The sequence below is a fragment of the Schistocerca cancellata genome, chromosome 6, assembly GCF_023864275.1.
Source record: "Schistocerca cancellata isolate TAMUIC-IGC-003103 chromosome 6, iqSchCanc2.1, whole genome shotgun sequence".
Taxonomy (NCBI): Eukaryota; Metazoa; Arthropoda; class Insecta; order Orthoptera; family Acrididae; genus Schistocerca; species Schistocerca cancellata.
The window spans coordinates 205,163,145-205,189,492 of record NC_064631.1 but is presented as its reverse complement, the minus strand read 5'-3'; the positions used below and the strand labels follow the sequence as shown (position 1 = coordinate 205,189,492).

At 43.9% G+C, this 26,348-nt stretch overlaps 1 protein-coding gene across 1 annotated transcript in view; it reads right to left on the bottom strand.

Annotated features, from left to right (window-relative positions):
• Positions 1-26,348, bottom strand: part of LOC126088250 (irregular chiasm C-roughest protein) — a 379,377-nt gene that overhangs the window by 291,343 nt on the left and 61,686 nt on the right. The window contains exon 3 of the mRNA XM_049906380.1: positions 16,699-16,835. Coding sequence (XP_049762337.1) covers positions 16,699-16,835 — 137 coding nt within the window. The remainder of the gene's footprint in view (positions 1-16,698; positions 16,836-26,348) is intronic.

Here is a 26,348-nt window from a genome sequence, read left to right as displayed (position 1 = left end):
GTGTCTGGCGGTGACACCACAGTTTCCCCTTGCTTTCAGCCGTTCGCAGTATCAGCACAGCAAGGCCGTTTTGGTTATTGTTACAAGGCCAGATCAGTCAATCATCCAGACTGTTGCCCTAGCAACTACTGAAAAGGCTGCTGCCCCTCTTCAGGAACCACACGTTTGTCTGGCCTCTCAACAGATACCCCCCCGTTGTGGTTGTACCTACGGTACGGCTATCTGTATCGCTGAGGCACACAAGCCTCCCCACCAACGGCAAGGTCCATGGTTCATGGGGGGGGGGGGGGGGGGGGGGACTTAAATATAGTCCCCTTAATTCTCCTTACTGACGGTACATTTCTTGGGAGTTTACAGCTAGTTACCAGGACAAAGTCACATCTCGTACATGTCTAGCAAGCAACTATTTCTTCTGAGGTCACGTTGGTGAACATATTGCACCTCTGCTTTGTATTTGAAACAACCTGCCTGCACGGATATTCTGGTAAAAAATTGTGAAGTGTTTCATTGTATGTACTGTCTTATACCCCCGAGGAAAAGTCTACTGATAGAAAGTTTCTCTATCGATGTGTGTATATTAACTAGACAAAGTGTTTTTATGGGTGCCAAGAATTATCTCTGATATCAATAGGGGCACCTATCCTATAAAAACATAGATCTCCTTTCGAGGGCAGATTGTTTGTGTTGATGTGAGTGTATGAAAGGAGGTGGGGTGGGGGAGGGAGAGAGGGCGGTACTGATGAAGATGAAAAGGGAGGGAAACAGTGAGAGGGAGAAAAAGGCCGTGCTCCTGTGAAAATTCTTATCAAGAAATTAATCTGTTGCTATTGCTGATAACACAACATAAATATTCCTACCTAAACAAGGACTACTCTATGCTCATCCCTCCCCCCCCCCCCCCCCCGCCCCTGTCGAATGGGAAAGAAAAGTAAGGAATGAAACACCACGCACAGCCAGTGATCAATGTAAGACGTAGCTACTACGGTACGAAGATTGTGTTGTTGAAATTAGGCACGTATATACAAAAAGGGAGAACGTAACTATGAAATTTACTATAAAATGTATACATCAAGAAAAAGGCTTGGTTGGAATATGTAAGTTACTGCATACTACAGAAAACATTGGATAAATAAGTAACGTGAGAGGTTGACATATCGTCGTGGGGAAAATGCAACAACGAAGCCGAAGGGAAATAAAGAAAACCGAACTCGGTTATCAGGGTGTTGTGGTGAGTACGTCGCTCAATGTTTGTAGAAAGGAGATGAATAACTAATGACACACATTCTTCAACCACAGCGAAATATAATTAAAATATCCTGCCCTCAGTCATATTGCAAATGCTGCGCTGCTTCAGGGCTTCAGTGAACGTAATATTGTTTGTGTATGTGTATGTAAAGCCGGAAAAAGGAGCTGTAAATTACGTAACAAGACTATGAGTTAAACATAAACATAAATACATAGTATCTCAACGAATTGTTATTTTGCACATGGCAGGTGTGGTGTTTAGAATACAGTAAACGAAAAAGTCATACGAAAGGAAACATTGTGTTGCGTTAGCTGAAGATGTGTGAAAGTTCAGAACACATCTTGGTATAAATAACTCTGAAATGTGTCTCGCTGCTGTATTGTTTCATGTAATTCAATTCGTATTTGAGAGTTCAACCTCAACTAGTATGGATTAATTAACGTTTCTGCCCTCATTCATTCCCGAGCTCTTCCGATATGTCTTTCCTACTGTTGTAACGAATCTAGTATTTAGATAATCCTTCGCTGATCAGCTACGTAGCCTCTTTATATGAAAGTAAAGCGAACTGGAATGAAATAAACGATAAGACTGCCTCTGTAGAGAAAGAAATATTTTGAACAAAATGCAATGAAGTGCAAAAAATTTGAAATATCCTCGACTAAAAATTACTTCGGCAGAGTACCGTGTTCACTGGAATGAGAAGAGAAATGTAGGTGCAAACTAGACGATGCGCGTCTTTGCGGGACGGTGCCGTTTGTTTAGTTGAAGCTGAATCCAAGGGCTGCACTGAGCCGTTCTACAACTCCCCCCTGCTCGTTCTTCAGCGCGTCAGCAACGATCCATTTGGCACGCCCGTCGCCCATCGCCTTAACAGTTCAGTTTGCACCCCTAACTTGCCACCGTCGAGGTTGGCAACTTGCGAAGTTACGGCGCACCAACTTCGTTCCACGTGAAGATCAGCACTGCGTTCGCACGCGGAAAAGAAAAATTCTACACCTGTTTCCCCGTAAATGAGTTTCAGAATAAGACTGCTCGAATCATGTTCGCTGGTTTCTGTTTAAAGTCATTTTTGTATGAGAACTGTTATTTACAGCATAATTCATTTGTGAGCTTTATGGCAGCTTTGGGAGTGGCAGAGTATAGACCAACGTATAATATTCGAATTCCGATAGACCTGTATAGGCGAAGTCACAAAACGTAAGACTCTCGTTATAAGGAACCACGAAAAAGCTAAAAAGAGAGACGTAAGCGATTTGAGACTAATGCTTTCCTGATATACTAGAAGAGGAAAAGGAACAAGAGATGCTAAGAACTATAAGGGAAAGATATACGGAAAAGGGTAGAGATATCTTTGCTGTTTTTATAGATTTAGAAAAGGCTGTTGACAGAATTCAGTGGAACAAGCTGATGGATATTTTGAAGAGGAAATGAGTAGATTGGAAAGAGAGACGAATGATACAGAATCTATATTTACACCAGAAGGTAAGGATAAGGATTGGAAATGAAATGTCAGATGGAAGCAGCAGTGGACGAGGTGTTAGACAAGTTTGTTGCCTTTCCACACTGTTGTTTAATGTATACCTTGAAGAGATTATTGCGAAAAGCTTAGATGGGAAAGGAAAATATCTATTGGTGGAATTAGAATAGAATGGATAGGATTTGCTGATGACGTGGTATTAGTGGCAGAAAGTGAGCGGACAGTGAATAACACGCTCAAAGATCTGAATGAGGTTGTGTGGAATATGTGGTGCACATAACACAGCAAAAACAAAGACTATGGTCATCAGTACAAGACGAAGTCTGTCCAATGTTAAAATAGGCCAATCTACTACACTCCTGGAAATGGAAAAAAGAACACATTGACACCGGTGTGTCAGACCCACCATAGTTGCTCCGGATACTGCGAGAGGGCTGTACAAGCAATGATCACACACACGGCACAGCGGACACACCAGGAACCGCGGTGTTGGCCGTCGAATGGCGCTAGCTGCGCAGCATTTGTGCACCGCCGCCGTCAGTGTCAGCCAGTTTGCCGTGGCATACGGAGCTCCATCGCAGTCTTTAACACTGGTAGCATGCCGCGACAGCGTGGACGTGAACCGTATGTGCAGTTGACGGACTTTGAGCGAGGGCGTATAGTGGGCATGCGGGAGGCCGGGTCGACGTACCGCCGAATTGCTCAACACGTGGGGCGTGAGGTCTCCACAGTACATCGATGTTGTCGCCAGTGGTCGGCGGAAGGTGCACGTGCCCGTCGACCTGGGACCGGACCGCAGCGACGCACGGATGCACGCCAAGACCGTAGGATCCTACGCAGTGCCGTAGGGGAAGGCACCGCCACTTCCCAGCAAATTAGGGACACTGTTGCTCCTGGGATATCGGCGAGGACCATTCGCAACCGTCTCCATGAAGCTGGGCTACGGTCCCGCACACCGTTAGGCCGTCTTCCGCTCACGCCCCAACATCGTGCAGCCCGCCTCCAGTGGTGTCGCGACAGGCGTGAATGGAGGGACGAATGGAGACGTGTCGTCTTCAGCGATGAGAGTCGCTTCTGCCTTGGTGCCAATGATGGTCGTATGCGTGTTTGGCGCCGTGCAGGTGAGCGCCACAATCAGGACTGCATACGACCGAGGCACACAGGGCCAACACCCGGCATCATGGTGTGGGGAGCGATCTCCTACACTGGCCGTACACCACTGGTGATCGTCGAGGGGACACTGAATAGTGCACGGTACATCCAAACCGTCATCGAACCCATCGTTCTACCATTCCTAGACCGGCAAGGGAACTTGCTGTTCCAACAGGACAATGCACGTCCGCATATATCCCGTGCCACCCAACGTGCTCTAGAAGGTGTAAGTCAACTACCCTGGCCAGCAAGATCTCCGGATCTGTCCCCCATTGAGCATGTTTTCGACTGGATGAAGCGTCGTCTCACGCGGTCTGCACGTCCAGCACGAACGCTGGTCCAACTGAGGCGCCAGGTGGAAATGGCATGGCAAGCCGTTCCACAGGACTACATCCAGCATCTCTACGATCGTCTCCATGGGAGAATAGCAGCCTGCATTGCTGCGAAAGGTGGATATACACTGTACTAGTGCCGACATTGTGCATGCTCTGTTGCCTGTGTCTATGTGCCTGTGGTTCTGTCAGTGTGATCATGTGATGTATCTGACCCCAGGAATGTGTCAATAAAGTTTCCCCTTCCTGGGACAATGAATTCACGGTGTTCTTATTTCAATTTCCAGGAGTGTATTAGCCAAGTAAATGAATTTAAATATCTAGAAGCACAATAACTGAAGACTGGAGATGACACCAGGAGGTGAAAACTCGAACCGCCATAGCGAAGGAGGCATTCAACAGAGAGAGGAGGCTCTTATGTGGCAAATTAGATAAAGGACTATGGGAAAGGCTTGGCGAATGTTTTGTCTGGAGAACATTTGACGCTGAGACGAGAGGATGATAAAAAGGTTAGAAGCATTTGAGATGTAGATGTGGAGGAGAATGGAGAGAATAAGCTGGATGGAAAGAGTGAGTAATGAAAGAGTATTGGAAAAGGTTGTTGAGAGAAGATGTCTGCTGAAGGTTGTAAGAGAAAGGAAAAAGAACTGGTTGGGACATTCATTGAGAAGGGAGTACTTGCTAGTAGATGCTTTGGTTGGATTGGTTAGTGGGAGGAGACTGAGAGGAAGAAGGAGATACAAGATGATAGACTACATAAAGCGAAGAGGAAATAATGCAGACCTGAAGAGGATGGCAGAAGACCGGACAGCCTGGAGAACTACCACGTGAATACCTGCCTCTTGGCAGAGCACTGTTGATGATGATATGCTAATGTTCAATGATGAAGAACAGGTGGATGTTTTAGCGAATAGTTATTGGCATACTTCTAACGGCCAAAATGCATAACATTTATTTTCTCAGAATGTCTTCCCTTTTGCTTGAGGTAAATATTGGCTTGATGAGTATATTGTACTAAGGATGTCACATACGGCACAGTACATTATAGCGATGGCGTCGTTGTACGATCCGCAGCCAGATTATTACCACCCAATGTTAATTTTTGCACAAGCAGTTTAGGTTTCTATGTTAAAATGGGGGCACGCCCACCTTCTACAGTGTAAAATCAATTCTTATCCATCAGAACTGTTACACGAGAATCTATAACAGCAATCAAGCCAAAAATACAAATAATTTTATTAAAAGTCATTGTCCCTTTCCTTGCAATAGCGTCCTCCTAAAGCGTGCCTCCATATCATCCATCCAGGCTATTAAACAAACCAAAATGAAAAGGCGAATGCATCCCTGGGCATTCACAGCGTAACAGCTGCAGCCAATCGTTTACTCGGTCCACACACCTCAGAGGAGACAAATGGTTCAAATGGCTCTGAGCACTATAGGACTTAACTTCTGAGATCATCAGTCCCCTAGAACTTAGAACTACTTAAACCTAACTAACCTAAGGACATCACACATATCCATGCCCGAGGCAGGAATCGAACCGGCAACCGTAGCGGTCACGCGGTTCCAGACTGCAGCGCCTAGAACCGCTCGGCCACTCCGGCCGGCCCCAGGAGACACCCGAGTATAGACACATAACTAATTCACGTGACACGGATGGTTCCTTCTGTAGGTGTGTGGACCCGAATACTGTTACTGCGACGCTGCCAATACTCAAGAATGCAGGAGCCATCTGATTTTGGTTTGTTCTATCCCCTGAATCAGTCGCAAGCACATTATGAGAGGACATGGGTACATGGAAAGTGACCACGAATCGTAACATATTTATTTTTTCTCTTGTTATCACTTATAGACTATTGCGTAATAGTTCTAATTCTGGAGGCTTGCCCTTTTGAAGCGATTCAATTTTGTTTTCTTATACTGCGAAACGTGGTTGAGCCGATATTGTAACAATGACTGTAACAGCAATTACGTCGGGTCCATAATGGATAAAATCAAAGTTTGCGTATGTTACATTACATTCGCAAACCGTCTTAAATACAGTGCTACCATGCAACATCCAGAACGAAGATGGGGAACGCATTTTGTAAGCGTACAAGAGAAAAACTAAGTAAACGAAGCATAATACGTCACCTACAGGACACGTGGCTCTGTCCCTGTCTGTTATCACCACTTGCCTCGATTTTGGCGTGCATACGGTTAGGAAGAGAGTCCTTCATCCACTGCTCCAAGTAATCGGAGACATTTTCTACGGCATTCAGTTCGGTTGATTTAGTGTGACAGTCGAGGTATGATGGACGCCTTAGTGTTCGAAAACCATGATCGTGTAAGTGTGAACACTTCTGACAGACAGGAGTTTCTGCAGAATACTCACCATGAAGATGTTTAAGAAATGGTTTGACTTAGTTACCGGGACTTACGAAATAATCATTCTGACACATTCTCAAGGCAACCAGAATGAGTGGGACCTATACCATAAAATAACGAAGTAACTGACAATTAAACAAGGGAGGGGCGCAGTTGTAGCTTAACGTATGCCAGCGCACACAATATGGATGCGGCAGCAACAGCCGGGCATTACCGCTCTGGACAGATTCATGCTCTGACCATTACCGTGCGGTATTTGGTTCAATTAGCAGGGTAATAATGTCTGATTACTTTTTTGCGAGTTTCACAAACCATATAAATTATTATACGACGTAAAACAAACAGACTTCACAGGTAAACAATGCAGATGAGTCATAATTGTCACGTCATTGGCCACAATCATCGCCTGAAAGTAAGGGTGCTAACTGACAAAGGGGTAGCACTGCTATAAGACAATAGTGGACAGATTAGATGGCTGGACAAAGTTCTTTCTGTGGTTGGTTGTTGCTGTGGCAGTTATACGTAAACACCTAGATGTCAATCACTTTGGTGTTCTGATCCATCTATAGTCACGGTACGAAAAACACCACCAGAATGGCAAAGAACCTTCTCTGACCGGTACAGCCCACATATTGTAGGTTTGACGCCGCAGGAGGTAAAAGACACAACGCCTCCCGTCTGCTAGTGCCCAGTGTCTGTGTTGTTTTGAAACTTCCTGGCAGATTAAAATTGTGTGCCGGGCCGAGATTCGAACTCGCGACCTTTGCCTTTCGCAAGCAAGTGCTCTACCAACTGAGCTACCCAAGCACTACTCACGCCCCGTCCTCACAGCTTTACTTCCGCCAGCACCTCGTCTCCTACTTTCCAAATTTCACAGAAGCTCTCCTGCGAACCTAGCAGAATTAGCACTCCTGGAAGAAAGGATATTGCGGAGACATGGCTAAGCCACAGACTTGGGGACGTTTCCAGAATGAGATTTTCACTCTGCAGCGGAGTGTGCGCTTTTATGAAACTTCTTGGCAGAAGACGTGCAGATTTCTGTGTCGCTATGACCGATGGCTGTTTGCGAGGTACTCTACTCAAAATGTCAGTTTCACGCAGGTCCCTTCACTTTGTTCGCTCGAAAATCGCTCAAATGTACCTGCGTTAATCGAAAACTGTAATTCCCTTGGGGATGGAAAATGGTTGCCACTGACACCACATGACATTCATCACCAATTACTGTCTGTTAACTCCTTTTTGCGACCACTGTTCTTACGTCGTGTTACAAGGCCAGGAACTTCGGATACACCACATTGATATAACTTCATTTTTAGTGTGGTCATGGGCACGTCCCAACATGAGAGTATCTATCTTTACGTCACGTCTCTACGTCGACCCACCTTACAGCACTGATTCCACACGACCGACTAGCTAGTACCCATTGCTTCGCCGCTGTGACTTTGTCACCAATGGAATGGTCTCTACCTAATCTGTATTGCTCCAAAGCGAACAGTGTGCTTTTTCAAGGGGTAACTTATATTTGGCCAGTTGAGCTTGCTTGCACCGTATCAAACCCCTTTGGCGAAAACGACGGCGCTAGGCTATGAACTTTATGTTCATACCGTATGGTGTTTGAATACTGACTGCGATACTTATCAACTGCAGTCGTGAAATTAATTTGTACCGGCGCCCGAAGACGTTAGCCGCAATATTATTTGAATGGGTATTTTGCGAGTACTGTGCACAGGTGTCCTCGTCATGACAGCTACGAGCGCGAATGATTCACAACTCTGTCGAAATCTCAAAATTAGGAGACAATAGTGTGATCGGGAATGGCAAAAGGATTACGTTGATTTTTAGGTGGCACCAGATTACTTGCTGAGATGTACAATTATGTCTGCACGTTAACAGTGCCTATTTAGAGCTTTCGACAATGACTTTTGGACAGTATGCCTTGCTGTTGTCACCCATGAGAAAAGAGTATGAAGAGAGGAGCCAATCACTAACTTTTCTTATCTGAATATACACTCCTGGAAATTGAAATAAGAACACCGTGAATTCATTGTCCCAGGAAGGGGAAACTTTATTGACACATTCCTGGGGTCAGATACATCACATGATCACACTGACAGAACCACAGGCACATAGACACAGGCAACAGAGCATGCACAATGTCGGCACTAGTACAGTGTATATCCACCTTTCGCAGCAATGCAGGCTGCTATTCTCCCATGGAGACGATCGTAGAGATGCTGGATGTAGTCCTGTGGAACGGCTTGCCATGCCATTTCCACCTGGCGCCTCAGTTGGACCAGCGTTCGTGCTGGACGTGCAGACCGCGTGAGACGACGCTTCATCCAGTCGAAAACATGCTCAATGGGGGACAGATCCGGAGATCTTGCTGGCCAGGGTAGTTGACTTACACCTTCTAGAGCACGTTGGGTGGCACGGGATATATGCGGACGTGCATTGTCCTGTTGGAACAGCAAGTTCCCTTGCCGGTCTAGGAATGGTAGAACGATGGGTTCGATGACGGTTTGGATGTACCGTGCACTATTCAGTGTCCCCTCGACGATCACCAGTGGTGTACGGCCAGTGTAGGAGATCGCTCCCCACACCATGATGCCGGGTGTTGGCCCTGTGTGCCTCGGTCGTATGCAGTCCTGATTGTGGCGCTCACCTGCACGGCGCCAAACACGCATACGACCATCATTGGCACCAAGGCAGAAGCGACTCTCATCGCTGAAGACGACACGTCTCCATTCGTCCCTCCATTCACGCCTGTCGCGACACCACTGGAGGCGGGCTGCACGATGTTGGGGCGTGAGCGGAAGACGGCCTAACGGTGTGCGGGACCGTAGCCCAGCTTCATGGAGACGGTTGCGAATGGTCCTCGCCGATATCCCAGGAGCAACAGTGTCCCTAATTTGCTGGGAAGTGGCGGTGCCTTCCCCTACGGCACTGCGTAGGATCCTACGGTCTTGGCGTGCATCCGTGCGTCGCTGCGGTCCGGTCCCAGGTCGACGGGCACGTGCACCTTCCGCCGACCACTGGCGACAACATCGATGTACTGTGGAGACCTCACGCCCCACGTGTTGAGCAATTCGGCGGTACGTCGACCCGGCCTCCCGCATGCCCACTATACGCCCTCGCTCAAAGTCCGTCAACTGCACATACGGTTCACGTCCACGCTGTCGCGGCATGCTACCAGTGTTAAAGACTGCGATGGAGCTCCGTATGCCACGGCAAACTGGCTGACACTGATGGCGGCGGTGCACAAATGCTGCGCAGCTAGCGCCATTCGACGGCCAACACCGCGGTTCCTGGTGTGTCCGCTGTGCCGTGCGTGTGATCATTGCTTGTACAGCCCTCTCGCAGTGTCCGGAGCAAGTATGGTGGGTCTGACACACCGGTGTCAATGTGTTCTTTTTTCCATTTCCAGGAGTGTAGTTGAATTTTGAGTATGGTCCGAAACACCTTCAGTGTGTCTGTAAGAAATGGATGTAAAGACAGGATTCGAGTGACTCATCTTGCTGTAGTTACGTGCTCCTAAGGTATGGTGACCTTAGGGAGTCTGTGGTCCCTCATGAAGTCCTTTCGACTTTGAACAATACATAAAAACTGACAATGGCAATCTGGTTCGCATGTAATTTGTTACTCTTGTATTTACGAAAAGCTGAAACGCCATAATGACGGATTGGAATAGAGTAGACGTCAAATGAAGAGAATAAAAATAAAGGGTCAATATGAGCTTTCCCTCAGAATCACACCATTTCCTTTGCTATGTTTCTAGCTTATCTCTATAGTGGCGAAATTAGCTTACTTCTACTGCATTTACTACAAAACATCTGCACGTTTCGTGAACTGCCAAAACGTTTGTAGTTATTCTGACAATGTGTGAAGATCAACCTTACAGAAACACAAATAAATTAAATTTTTCCTTAAAGTGGTGCATACGCGATAAATATGCTAAGGTTGACTAAATTGAATTTTCTAGGGCCGTGACAACATACTACAAACTTAACGAAACATGGACAGACGATCTTTCTCTCTCCCAGTTTTACTCACTGATACAGCTTTTCTTCACTGTTTCCCTATTCCACACCTACGCCTTAAACATCCTTCTGCACTATCTTGTACATGAAAAGGAAGTAAAATATTATACTCACAGTAACCCAGCTCATAAACGTAATATCATGAGTTTCAAAGCACACTTTCGTAACTTTTCCAGTAACACAGTTTAGTTTCCACAATTTATTTGTCTTCCTATTTAATTTAGGAAAATATAGGCTTTATATTGTACTTAGTATGTCACAGTTAGTGTGTTCCATTGTGAGAGCATTGTCGCTCTACAATTCGCAGCCAGGCAGTAATCGCCTACCTGATGTAAGAGAGAGGCTGTGGTGGGAGGGGTGTGGCCTGTGGCACGGGGTATACATTATATGAGCAAATGAATCCGGGCACCCCAAAAAAAACTTTTTTTATATGAGGTTCATTGTGCTGCTACCTACTGCCAGCTACTCCATATCAACGACCTCAGTAGTCATTAGACATTGTGAAAGAGCAGAAAGGGGTGCTCTGCGGGACTCACGGACTTCGAACGTGGTCAGGTGATTCTGTGTCACTTGTGTCATATGTCTGTACGAGAGATTTCCGCACTCCTAAACATCCCTAGGTCCACTGTTTCCGATGTGATTGTGAAGTGCAGAGGTGAAGGGACACAGAATGCGCAAAAGCGTACAGGCCGACCTCGTATGTACACTGACAGAGACCGCCAACAGTTAAAGTGGGTGGTAATATGTAATAGACAGACATTTCTTCATACCATCACACATGAATTCCAAACTGCATTAGGGTCCACTTCAAGTTCTCTGGCACTTAGGCGGGTGGTGCGAAAACTTGGATTTGATGGTCAAGTGGCTGTTCATAAGCCACACATCACGCCGGTAAATGCCAAACGATGCGTCGCTTGGTGTACGGAACGTAAAAATTGGACGACTGAACAGTGGAAAAACGTTGTACGGAATGACGAATCACAGTACACAACGTAGTGATCTGATGGCAGGGTGTGGGTATGGCGAAATCCCGGTGAACGCCATCTGTCAACAGTAAAATTCCGTGACGATGTTGTTATGGTGTGGTCGTGTTTTTCATGAAGGGGACTTACACCCCTTGTTGTTCTGCGTGGCACTATCAGAGCACAGGCCGACATTGATGTTTTAAGTACCCACTGTTGAAGAGCAATTCGGGGATGGCAATTGCATCTTTCGAATGGTTCAAATGGCTCTGAGCACTCTGGGACTTAACATCTGAGGTCATCAGTTCCCTAGAACGTAGAACTAGTTAGTCCTAACTAACCTAAGGACATCACACACATCTATGCCCGAGGCAGGATTCGAACCTGCGGCCGTAGCAGTCGCGCGGTTCCGGGCTGAAGCGCCTAAAACCGCTCGGCCAGCGCGGCTAACTTCCATCTTTCGAAACAATCGAACACCTGTTCATAAGGCACGGCCTGTGGTGGAGTGGTTACGCGACAACATCCCTGTAATGGACTGACCAACACAGAGTCCTGACCTGGAACTTACAGAACACCTTCGGGATATTTTGGAATGCCGACTTCGTACCAGGGTCACCGTCCGACATCGATACCTCACCTCAGTGCAGAACTGAGAATGACGAATGGGCTGCCATTCCCCACGAAACCTTCCAGCACTCGGTTGAACGTGTGCCTGCGAGAGTGGAAGCTGTCATCAAGGCTAAGGGTGAGCCAACACCATATTGAATTCCAGCATTGCTTGTTAGTCATTTGCACCCAGGTATCCGGATACTTTTGATCACATAGAGTAGATTGAATGTTCTGTTTCAGTGAACACCTGCTATACAAACAATATTCTTCAGCACCAAGTGGTATCTGGAATTGAGAACTAAGGCTATTTTGGTTGATATTAAATGTTTATTGATTGATGGAAATATATGCTCATGAGATATGCACCAAATGCTTTAACTACTATTTCAAAAACATTTACTCGTCAACAGTACGGAAAGTTAGTAATTTATTTTTTCGTGTTAGGACTCACAACAGCTAAAATCGGTTGACAAAGCCCATAACTTCGCTTAGGCTGTTGCTTCACTTCATTTGACAGTATCGGGAAATTTCAGTATAGCTAGAAATAGCAACGTGTTTAGTTGATACAACAACGACATGTATAAGCACCGGTATTTTAGAGGATGTTAAGCTCCCTAGTGTTGCCGTGGACACAGATTTTACTGTATACCCTACTGCTGGGCTGTGATGAAGGCAAGATGTGATCCCATGTGCATCTGAGGATGGCAGCGGTGACGCCCATTAATCGTTTATTGTACAAAAGAAATAAATAAACAGAAGATAGTTTTCGGCTTCAGTAGCATATTATCTCAGCTTACCATAAGACTGTGTTCTCGCGTTCCATCACGATAGAAAGTTTACGTATAAAATAACTCTCTTCAAATGCGCTTAAATAGTGAATACAAAAGAGAAATGGGCGGCTGTTTACAGGATCAGCAGTTTATATAGAAAGCTTCTAAGACCATATTAATATTTAGGTGTAATACTGAGAAGTTTTATGAAGTGTGTCGGTCACCGGAAAACTTCAGTAGGGAAGGTGAGTCGAAAAAATAATTTTTTGGAAGCGTTCTGGCAGCTGAAGAAACACTTGTTTGAAGGGTTTGGGTAACTACAGAGTGTCTCTAAAATAAATTCTGTACAATACCTGTCTGTGAAGAATTCTAAAGTTTTGGGACAGTGTTGTACCTCGAGAGTAGTGTACATAGGAACACGTGATGTTTCCTGCTCTACAGAGTGATTTTAGCGTCACGTGAAGGAGCGATCGCTACTGACCGCCCCAGGAGCCTCCTGTATTTTCTACTGTATTTTTTGTCGTGACACATGAGGTGGTGCGAAACTCTTCTGAAACTGCAAGGTTAAAACAAAACAGGGTGGGATGTTTAGTGAAGGAATGAATCTTATTCACGACAACCCGTTATCCTGTACTGACTATCGAAGCAAGAACTAAAACCATTCGGGGGGACGGTTTTTGAGTATCCTCCTTGGAGCAGAGGTGACATCTTCAAAAAAAAAAAAATGGCTCCAAGCACTATGGGACTTAACATCTGAGGTCATCAGTCCCCTAGACTTAGAACTACTTAAGCCCAACTAACCTAAGGACATCACACACATCCATAACCGAGGCAGGATTCGAACCTGCGACCGTAGCAGCAGCGCGATTCCGGACTGAAGCGCCTAGAACCGCTCGGCCACAGCGACCGGCGTGTCATCTTCCCCAGCAGGCTGGCTACTCAGCAACCCACGACCGACGGTGAACTCAAGGATGTTGTCAACAACTGGCTGTGTAGCAGAAGGCATCATTATCTGATGAGTGGATAAAGGTGCTGGCGTTACGGTGGGACAAATGTTTTTAACTGGGTGGCGATTATGTGGAGAAGTAATTTCGACAAGTAAGTACAGATTCTGTAAAAAAAATCACATTTATTACCCGATCAGAAGTTTGTTTGAGAATACCTCTGGTAAAACAAGGAATTTACGACATCCAGTGTTATAATGAGGGATCCCTTATTGTCCAAAATTTTGGAGACTAAGTACATTTCAGACGCATACGGCGTCCGGCTTAGGAGTCTGTTCGTATGTACCCTATCACTAATACGCTTGAAGACAAAGACCGGTAAAACCTGTAGAAGAAACAAGGAAAGTCACCAACATCGATTTAATGTTGAATACGATAGACTCTTGTAAAAATGATATAGTTTACAATAACAAATCTCTAAGCATTTAAAGAAGAAAGTTTTATCCTTAATCGGATATTATGCTCAAAGGTTGAAGCAGATAAGAGTGAAGAGCTGCATACCCTTTGCAACTTAAGCTCTGACACTTCGAAATGTCCTGAAACAGCTATTTTTGGAACACACTAACATTTACGCATGCTGTGGATGATAAGTATTAGAATGAGACAGCAAGTTTAGTTTTCACATACTGAGTTAAGTTGGAGAGTTTTTAAGCGAGTTACGCACGTAATTGTTCACCCACAAAGAATCCAAATATGAAGTGGCTTCAGTGTATATATGACTAGAAAAGCAAAACAGCAGCAACTTTTCTTAAGCAGATTAGCTTTGTAGTCATTGATCACACAGTTCTGTCACTATTATTAACGAGCTGTGCGGGTACAGTACTGTGCCTTTGGCCGATGCTAATGTCAAAACGACCATAAATACTGTAAGTCTTCCAAAATCGCCTGTAGATAAGAAATTATCTATATGCCTGTTACACAGCCGTTTTTTCGTTGAAAATGAATAATTCCAAACAGAAGCAAGTTGCTGTAATTGAGCTCAGTGCAAAGGAGAGCTATCACCTTCCGGGATCAGCAGATGGCTATAAATTGTGCCCAAAGACGATCTGTTAACGTAAAATATACACCAGTGAATGAAGTCGTTTGCAGGAGCACAAACAAGCGCAGTCAGGGAACACAGGTGGAGGACATTCACTGCGGCTACCGAGTCGATTCCTTGGTGAGTGGACGAGAGAATGGAACACTTCGCAACTCACGAAAAGAAAGGAATACAGTAACTGAGGAACGAAATACATAGCAAATACAGAGAAGCTACAGCGTGACGGTTACAGGAAAATGTGTTAATAAATTGAAGAAAAGAAGCATCGGACGACCGGATTCAGCACTAAGGAGAGTCAAAAAAATTTTCTTTGAGATTAAAAGCAGTGTAATTAACATCACAAGTGCAAAAAGAATCCTACTGTTAATCGCGGTGAACAGAGCGGATATCAGAAAGGTATACATTGATGGCTTCCCAGAGGAGGAGGAAATGCCTTCTGAAGTAATAGAAAATGGATAATGACTTGGAAAGTATATGAGATTCAATTAACTAGTCACAGTTTAACAGATGTCTGAAAAACAATGTAGAAGGAATGGAGTTTCAAAATCGTTGTGGAAAGTGGCAACGGAACGATTACTCAAATGTGTTGAATCTGCGTCACTGGAGACATACCATTTGACTTTCGGAAGAACGCCATTCTCAAATCCCTAAGACACCAAGAGCAGATAAATGTGGTGGGTATTGCACTATCCAAGTCGGTGACAAGAATAATGTAGACGAATGGGGATAAAAGTGGAGGATCTGTGAGAAGACATTCAGTTTATCTTTAGTAATGGTAAAGGCACGGGAGAAGTAGTTCATAATGAAGGTAAGGTGGAATAATATTAACCATACTTTCTCAGCAATTTTGATGCGGCCGGGAGCGAATTCCTGTCTCGTATATACTATTTACTATGAGTACTACACTCAGGTAAAGAGTTTGACGTATAAGACAAAATCGAGGCGGACCGAATGAGACCACTCTGACAACTGATGACATAAAAAGAAAAAAAAGTAAACAACTAGTTGTGACTAACTGTGAATAACTGCGTGCAACGGAGTGCCACTTAAAATGGCATTTGACTTATGAGTTGAGTGCTGGAGAAAATGCGTAGCTTTTACTGTGAACAGTTTGTTTACAGGTACCATTAGGAAAACTAGTGCAAGTAATAAGAACACAGTGACTTTCTCGATGTTATTAGGACAATCATTGCGGGTAGAATACTTGGTTTTCGCTTTAGTGAAATCCACTACACAGGAACGTAGTTTGGAGTAGTAATGCTGAGAGTGAATTTCAAAAATGTTCAAATGTGTGTGAGTTCTTAAGCGACCAGGCTGCAGAGGTCATCGGTTCCTAGACTTACACACTACTTAAACTAACTTAAACTAATCTATGCTAAGAACAACCCACACATCCATGCCCGAGGAAGGACTCGAACCTCCGGTGGGAGGAGCCGTGCAGTCGGTGACGTGGCGCCTCAAACCGCGCGGAGTGAAGTGTTGTGAGATATATCTTCTTTCACTATATCTGAATGTAGTGAGGTAAGCGGTATTATGACATTATTTATGTACTGAATGCGCAAATATTCATAAACCTCAAACCTGTGAACCAGACTTTATACGTGTTCATAATGTGATTTACTCATACTGTAGCACAACTACATCAAAGGATGACAAGAATTGTAAGCAGTGAAACAGCAGCAGTACTTTTCTATTGTGGATACCTTATTGTCCTTCTGCCAGGAGCACGTGCCCTTCTTGTTGATGATTTTACAGGCAAGGATGGCATCCTCGCGTGCGTTGACCTCCGTGTATTCCGGCTGCTGCTCGAACCGTTGCAGACCTCCAGCTTCGAGGATACCTGCAGCACAGAAAGAGAATCACCGCTGAAGAGGAGCTAATGATAAAACTGCAAAGAAATTACTCAGAAAAATTATTTCACGCTCTTGTAAATGAGGGACCTGGAGAAGATAAGTGTTTAATCTTCCGTCGACAACGACCGTGGGGGACTGGAAAGGAAATCAGCTGTATTCATGTAAAAAAGTAACCAACCTAGCCTTAAGAGTGGAAAGGTATCCGTGATAAGTGGAATTTTGTAGGCCCCCTACACATAAACACTTCTCCTGTCTACAATATCTCAACGTACTTTATACTATACTACTGTATATAGGGCAGCGGGAAACAGCCTGAAAACGTTGTAAAAGCGTTGCAGGATAAGATGTGGTGAGAAATAATAGGAAAACATATAAATGGGTGAACTATTTTCGAGTTAATTAGCACGGAAGTAAGCAAATCATATCGATGTGCGCTGATTCAAGCAACTCGCCCGATTCAATTAAAGTCAGTTGTTCTCACAACATAGATCATACCGCACGAGAAGTTCTGACTTTGGCTCAGGTTCGATCCTTTCTACCGTACCAGGTTGAATTCTTGTATCGCTTTATTGTTCGGTTGTAGGAAACCAAACGAAGGTCATGTTTGGTGGCAATGTCTGTGGCGGACCGTTGAATTTGTGCGTGCAACGGCCTGACTGGCTAACTTTAATGATACGTAACTCGGAAGCGGTGCAAAGTATCGAATTTTTTTCTTAACAATTATTTTTCAGCACAACTTACCATGCAAAGTTCTTACTAGCTTTTCATGCTGTTTCAGCCCACCCTGTATAACTCTGACATCTCAGTAACCATACTTCTTCGTGTGATTTATTGCTGGAATTACTGACGTTCATTCAGTGACAACTAAACAGGGAAGAGATCTGCACCTGAATAACTGTTCTTCAAGCATTGACAGAAGATCGTGCACCGCCAACAGGGTGATTTTCAGTAAGTTTCCAGCAACATTTCATAAAACTGGGTGATAAACTCCCAAGAATCAGAATCAAAGTTGAAAGGTGTTCTTCTGACTTATTCCTATTCTCTACTGAAGTTCCTCGCTGTACTAAGAACCTTTTCCCGTAATGTGTTACTTATTCGTAATCTGTCACAGCTACTCTCAAGTATTATAAATACGTGAGGCCTTTTTTGTAAAGAAATTTTCCAATCAGCATTTTGTAAACTAAGTACTGACGTGATTCATGACGAGATGTTTTGATTTAGCATAATAGCACTGAACCACATAAATCTAATAAAATGAACAAAATAACAAATGACCTCAAAATATTTCGCAAAAATTAATTTGATAGTTCTACAGAGATCCTTAGAAACAACTCACGGAGAAACATTTTGTGTGTGACATGTGAAGTGCATGACCACATATACATGAGCTACACATTACAACATGCAGATCAAACCTGAATCTGCCTGTCAATTAAACTTTACGAAAAAATGATACGGAAAATCACTTGGAGGAAGAACGAACAATTACGAGGAATATTCTTGGTCCAGAGAAAATGGACAGAGACAGATTGAAGTCGAGTAAAACAACAGAGAAATTAATAAAAATGGCAGCAATCATTAAAAAACGAAGATTACAATTTCATGAGCATGTTCAATGATTCTCGACAGTAAAGTTAGCGATAAACATTATAATCTATGTACGAAAATTAAAGATTCTACTATGGGTCCACCAAGTTAAAAAGGACCAAGAGAAAGTCTTCGCAGGAGGAGAGAAAAAAAAGGTGGACCTGGCTTAATTTACACTCCTGGAAATGGAAATAAGAACACATTGACACCGAGGTGTCATATCCACCATACTTGCTCCGGACACTGCGAGAGGGCTGTACAAGCAATGATCACACGCACGGCACAGCGGACACACCAGGAACCGCGGTGTTGGCCGTCGAATGGCGCTAGCTACGCAGCATTTGTGCTTCGCCGCCGTCAGTGTCAGCCAGTTTGCCGTGGCATACGGAGCTCCATCGCAGTCTTTAACACTGGTAGCATGCCGCGACAGCGTGGACGTGAACCGTATGTGCAGTTGACGGACTTTGAGCGAGGGCGTATAGTGGGCATGCAGGAGGCCGGGTGGACGTACCGCCGAACTGCTCAACACGTGGGGCGTGGGGTCTCCACAGTACATCGATGTTGTCGCCAGTGGTCGGCGGAAGGTGCACGTGCCCGTCGACCTGGGACCGGACCGCAGCGACGCACGGATGCACGCTAAGACCGTAGGATCCTACGCAGTGCCGTAGGGGACCGCACCGCCACTTCCCAGCAAATTAGGGACACTGTTGCTCCTGGGGTATCGGCGAGGACCATTCGCAACCGTCTCCATGAAGCTGGGCTACGGTCCCGCACACCGTTAGGCCGTCTTCCGCTCACGCCCCAACATCGTGCAGCCCGCCTCCAGTGGCGTCGCGACAGGCGTGAATGGAGGGACGAATGGAGACGTGTCGTCTTCAGCGATGAGAGTCGCTTCTGCCTTGGTACCAATGATGGTCGTATGCGTGTTTGGCACCGTGCAGGTGAGCGCCACAATCAGGACTGCATACGACCGAGGCACACAGGGCCAACACCCGGCATCGTGGTGTGGGGAGCGATCTCCTACACTGGCCGTACACCACTGGTGATCGTCGAGGGGACACTGAATAGTGCACGGTACATCCAAACCGTCATCGAACCCATCGTTCTACCATTCCTAGACCGGCAAGGGAACTTGCTGTTCCAACAGGACAATGCACGTCCGCATGTATCCCGTGCCACCCAACGTGCTCTAGAAGGTGTAAGTCAACTACCCTGGCCAGCAAGATCTCCGGATCTGTCCCCCATTGAGCATGTTTGGGACTGGATGAAGCGTCGTCTCACGCGGTCTGCACGTCCAGCACGAACGCTGGTCCAACTGAGGCGCCAGGTGGATATGGCATGGCAAGCCGTTCCACAGGACTACATCCAGCATCTCTACGATCGTCTCCATGGGAGAATAGCAGCCTGCATTGCTGCGAAAGGTGGATGTACACTGTACTAGTGCCGACATTGTGCATGCTCTGTTGCGTGTGTCTATGTGCCTGTGGTTCTGTCAGTGTGATCATGTGATGTATCTGACCCCAGGAATGTGTCAATAAAGTTTCCCCTTCCTGGGACAATGAATTCACGGTGTTCTTATTTCAATTTCCAGGAGTGTATTTTGATTTACCTCGAAGCTGTGGCCTTAAGAAAGGACTTTTCCATGAATGTCTCTAGTTATATCATCCGACCTTCTTGCACTAAACACAATAGGATATGGAATGAGCTACCGCTCCTTAAAAAAGATTGTATCCGCTCTAGTTGTCGATGCCTTTAAATTGCTTCCCCATTACTCTGAGTCGCCTTCTACCTTTGTGGCCGCAGACCATCTACTGGTTTGCTTATTTGTAAGGACTGCGATTTAAACCCTTCGGTTAACAAGCCATTCAGTGCCCGGCGCCAGCAGTCGAAGCGACGATGCCCAGCGCCTCACAGACGGCTGACCCACTTCAAAGGGGGTCCACTCTCTCGTTAGGAAAATTGTGTCCTTAGCAGAGTCTCCTCCTATGTCGCTCCTGGCCTGTTCGAAGGCAATTTCAGGCTTTCTTCTGTATGACTCGTTTCAGCATTCAATAAGAAGAGAAATAAGGAGGCAGTCGAAGAGTGTCACACAAACTGAACGCAACGTATCATTTGTCAACACGAAAACTGTCTCCCTAGTGCATTTTTTTTGCGGAGTGGTGAGGGTTTCACGAAAAGCAGAGAGTTGTCTGTCGAAATAAGGGTCAGGGTTGTTACGAAAACAAGGTTACTCATCCACTCTAATATTTATATTGTGGCTATAGCTTTGACCACTTACACAAACTGGTTATGTGTAAATACGGTGTTATCAGATACGTCAAAATGTCAGCTAACGTTCCTAGGTCATAAATAAATTATTTGTTTAATAAACAAGATGCTCCACTATTGATAATGTGGTTTACATATGATGAACTGAGTATAGGGATTTAAATATTTATATGAAAAGTACGAAATCATATATTCCCAGTAAGGGGGTTTACCAGTTTATTTTCGAAACTTGGGCACAATTAGAATTTTACTGTACGAATGTGGTTTCAAAATGGTTCAAATGGCTCTGAGCACTATGGGACTTGTCTTCTGAGGTCATCAGTCCCCTAGAACATAGAACTACTTAAATCTAACTAACCTAAGGATATCACGCACATCCATGCCCGAGGCAGGATACGAACCTGCGACCGTAGCGGTCACGTGGTTCCAGACTGTAGCGCCTAGAATCGCTCGGCCACACGATTGTGGGGAAATGTGTACGACATACATACTTTCTCCATAAGTGTATTAACCTATAGCGTCTTTCGGCTAAATACACCTAGCTTCAAAGCGACAGTCTTATAAGTACGTGCCTGAGACAAGGTTCAGCATTGTACCTTGTTGTGTATTCACACATGTAGTTGTATGAAATTGCCGCTGACTTCAGAGGTGATTTCCGAACATATAGGTAAAGTTTAATTCGCCATTAACGCAAATTTGTTCCAGTTGTACACCAGTATCATGATGCATATGATATAAACGTGCTACTACAATAAGGAGCTACTGGATGCTGAACGAAGGGATTGTCACCTAAACTGGAACTTAAACGCTATTACGTCACTCGTAAAACGTGATAGGTAAACGAATTTTTATTTTTCCAATGGCATCTATAAAATTCGAAAGTAAGTCGACACATTCCAACTGATGATATCTGTGTACTGTAGCACCGCTGCTGAAGATGGGTGAAACCCTTAAACACGTTCTGGCATTAATTAAAACTAAGTTGTTGGCGGCCGCGTTTTATTTTTTTTTTTACTAAGAACAAGAAGAGGTTGTAGCAAATGATTCCTGCTGGACATGTCCAAAAAACCTCGGGAAGCATCTTTCAGAAGTCCCCGAGCACTTCATGTCAAGACCGCAACTGAAGCGCAGATCCAGACTATGCTTACCACCGTGCATTACTGATGAAAATGTTGTGTGGGGTTCGCGATACTGCTTCTGGATGCTTGCGATACAATACCTGGAATATTAAGGGAAATGAATGTTCCTTGTTGTTCTTAATCAAACATAGCTGACGACAGTCTTTGGAGACTAGTTGAGGGTAATTCTCCGCAAACCAGAAAAGGACTTACAGTGTTGCGTTCACTGCCTCATGGAGGATTTAGAATTTAGCCCTAGTTATAGGCGGTAATTGGAAACGTTTTCCTTACAGGAATTTATTTATAATCTATGTGGGGTACCTTCTGTTAGTATTCTACCAATTCCTTTTAGGTACCGAGTTATGGATGCACTACACGACTGATATTTCGATAGGTCAGTTTTAAACGCAACAAACTTTGTAAATGTCATAAATTTTTTAGACTCCCGTTCACTGTCACAATTTTATATAGTTGTTAGTCTTGAATATCTCCTGTTTTTCAGAGTGTAAAAAGTAATTTGTTTCGGTTTTGCTCATTACCAGAATCTGTCAGTTAAGATAGGGAAAAAATGAGTAGTAGCTTTATAGAGAAAGACAGACAAATTCACATGCACAGGTACACATATTGGATGGATTGTAGGCGGAGGGCTACATCCTTTCAGAATTATTGCAGTCCTTGGGTGATCGTACCACGGCAGTAGCGAAATATACTGAGACTCAGAGAAGAATGTGGTAGACCCAAGTCCAGAGAAGCCAGACGATGAAAGCTGACGTTACGGAATTGTAAGCATAAAAGTTACTGTTGGAAAGGACGTGAATTGTGTAAAAGCTATCCACTGGTAAGGTCTGATTTGGCTTCGTATAAAAGTAGGAACACTCAGGGCAACAATGACCCTAGGACTTACGTTGAGAGTTGGGTTGGAGACTGACAAACCCACGTATATAGAACAATTAGATTTAGAAGAAGCTGTTGATAATGGTATCTCCTACACAGTCACTAAAATTCTGAAAGCAGCACCCTAAATAAAATGTAGTGGCCCAAAAATTATTCACAACTTCTATAGAAACCTGATCACAGTTGTAAGAATCTAAGGATATGAAAATGAAGAAGTACTTGATAATGGTGTGATTCAAGGCTGTAGCCTGTAACCGACATTACTGAGACTTGACGTCACTTAGTAACTTCATACCATGTGTGAACTCCAGTACCAAACACTTATTAAAAGTTTTTTAGCTGTAAAACTTGTGGTACAATTTTTCCTAAAAAGAAAAGTACACAAATGGAACACGTATCCATTGCGTGACCATGAGATGGGATACCGTCCAATAGAATATAATGACCACTTATGGCGTGTCTATCACTCATTAAATATTACAAACATACAGAGTACAGAGATAACATTGGTATCAACGAAAGTGTCTTGGTTTTTGAAATGTTGATTTATGCTGCGTGTTAACACAAATGCAATGTAAAACCGATCTGCAGATATTTAAAAAGCCAGGTAGAGAGAGTTCTTCCCAAATATACTAGAAAATCATTCTTTCATTTCATTGTATTAGATAGTTTACTGGAAATCGATAATGATACAGAATGGTTGAGGCTTACAAAACGTCTCCTTCTTCATTTTCGACTGTGAAGAAACGGGTGACTGAATTCATACCAAGCCGTGCATGAAAGTAGTTCTGTCAATACCCGTCATAAAGCAACAATCCCAGATGAATGCATCGAGAAAGGCACAGAAACTTATTTTACGATGGACGATTACCTTAAGTATTTCAGTAGAAATGTGAAGAAGATTACTTTTGGGAAAATTTGGTTTCTTCTGAGAGCAGTACTTTTTAAGTCCAAAACAACTCACCAATGTTTCAATCGCTGTAAATTGAACCTGACTCATATTACGAGTTAATTTTCATTGTCGATGAATTATATATCAACAGTATCATGCCAGATATGATACAGCAATAAAAGCTGAGAGTGGAAACCTGTGGTCAAGCACCAAAGTGGCTGAAGTTAGTGCCGGTATCATTATGGTCTGTTTCTTCTTCCATTCAATAGGCGCTTCTGTAAGTAGGCTGTTTAGGTTTTCATGTTGGTAACGCCACGTAGCGCTCTGTGTGAAAATCACTGACTGTTCTGTGTGCAGTCTGTGGCTGGTTGGACTCATTGTTGGAATATTCGCTTGTGTAGTATTGGGCAGTTGGTTGTGAACAGCTCGTAGCGTTGTGCAGTTGGAAGTGAGCCACCAGCAGTGGTGGATGTGGGGAGAGAGATGGCAGAGTTTTGAGAGATTATTATGTGAGCGCGATCTGCACGTGTGTCCATCAGTGAAAGGAAATTTGTTTAATTGGATGTCACAATATTATATGATGACTTTTGAACATTATTAAGGAAATACATTGTTTGCTCTCTACCAAAATCTTTCATTTGCTAACTATGTACATCAGTATTTAGTGCCTTCAGTAGTTAGAATCTTTTACTTAGCTCGCAGTATTGGCGCTCGCTGTATTGCAGTAGTTCGAGTAACGAAGATTTTTGTGAGATAAGTGATTCATGAAAGGTATAGGTTATTGTTAGTCAGGGCCATTCTTTTGTAGGGATTATTGAAAGTCAGACTGCGTTGCGCTAAAAATGTTTTGTGTCCGTTTATTGATGATCAGAATAAGTAAAGAGAGAAATGTGTGAGAATGTTGAGTTTTGCTCAGCTGTTTGAAAGCCAAATAACGTAGAAGTTTACCAGCACAGTAATTCATAATTTTTCTAAGGGGACGTTTCACTTCCTCCTATCGTTTTACCTTGAAATGGTAAAAAAAAAGCGTGGGGATGTCATCTATAACAGCTGTACGATAAATATGTGAATATAGAGTGTCTCACTGCGAATGGCACTCTACGGAGCAACGTATCACCGGAAGCAGAAGAACTGAACTGTACTTCCAACCATCCATATTTAGGCCTTCCGTGTTCTCCCTTAGAGTGACTGATGCCAAAACCAAGTTATTTAATGGTTATGGGGCTCTGAAGACTGATCATCCTCATCCGATCATCCTCCTCCCGGTACAAACCTGATTTAGCAATGAAATAGTTGAAACTTCCTGGGTGATTAAAACTGTATACTGAACCTAGACTCGAACTCGGGACTATGCCTTTTTTTTCCTAGGACCGCTAATTGAAACCAGGTACTTCTACGTACTTCTTTTCGTCCATTTTAAAGTATGTAGTACATGGCAAACCAAAAACAGACCAAGTGTAGTAGTTTACAGCCATAGAGCTACAACTACTTTATTTTATTTTATTTATAATTATTTTTATATATACATGAAGATGCAAAGGGGAAGACCTACGGTACGACGCGCAAATGCTAATCTGCGGACGTTTTGGCGCTGTATGTCAAAATCAGTGCACATTCTTTTCTGTGTTCCCATGACCCTTCTATGCGTATTACATACACTGGCCATGCCTCTCCCCTGCTCCGCCTCTTGGTTGCTACATCAGACCAGGTAGAACTCTCGTTTATCTCGCGGCTTCTTGTGCGTTTTTGTTGTGGTCGAAGCAACCGCAGCATTAATCTTCCCTCTGTCAAATACCTCGTAAGCGCCAATCTCTCCTTATTGGACAACCCTCCACAAGAACGTCTTCTTTCATGACCGAAGAAGAAGCAAAAGAGGCATCTCAATTCACTTAGCCATCTATTATTTACAGCGAGCGGAAACAGCTGTCGTTTTCCATAGACGATTGTACTTTATGAGCGACGGTCTTCTGAGATACCCAATGAAATTATTTTCATTAACCTTGGTTCCAGACTGTAACGCCTAGAACCGCTCGGCCGCTCCATCTTTCTTTTTTCCTTCATTACATGTTACGAGTAATTTTGTGTCCTAGGCACCGTGAGTTATAAACTCTTTCCACTAACTCATCACAAAAGTTAACTTTTTACTTCCTTGATTCCCATATAAAACCATTACTTTCATCTTGTAGACCATTATCTTCATTCTATATTCCTCAAAGCTAGTGTTCAGTTCCGTTAACGTATTGTTAATTATCCTTTCAGTTGCAGTCAGTAACATCATGTCAACTTGTACATTTTATTATTGTTTATTCTACTGTGGTATCACACTGTTGTTGGAGGCAGCTTTTATCCTTATCATAGAAACTCTTTGTGTGGTATAAAAATTACTTATTAACCTCTTTTATATCCTCTTTCCCCAGTTATTCCTAACAGTAAAACTAGGTGTCTTGTATCTTTGTCCTTCTGAAGCCGATCTGTTCGTTCAGTTCTCTCTTCATTTTTTTATTGCGGTCACCTGTTCATTATTCTTAGCGCGGTAGAATTTTTGCTGAATCAGATACCAAGCATTGTCGTAGTTCTGTACTTTACTGGCTTTGCTATCACTATTACCACTTTTATTTTCATTTCGGCATTTTTGAAATTTTGGTATCTCTGTCTTCTTTAATAAGTACACACATGAAATGGATGTTACACGACCCTATTTCGAGTAAGAAAATTTCTAAATATTAAAGGAAAGAGTGAAA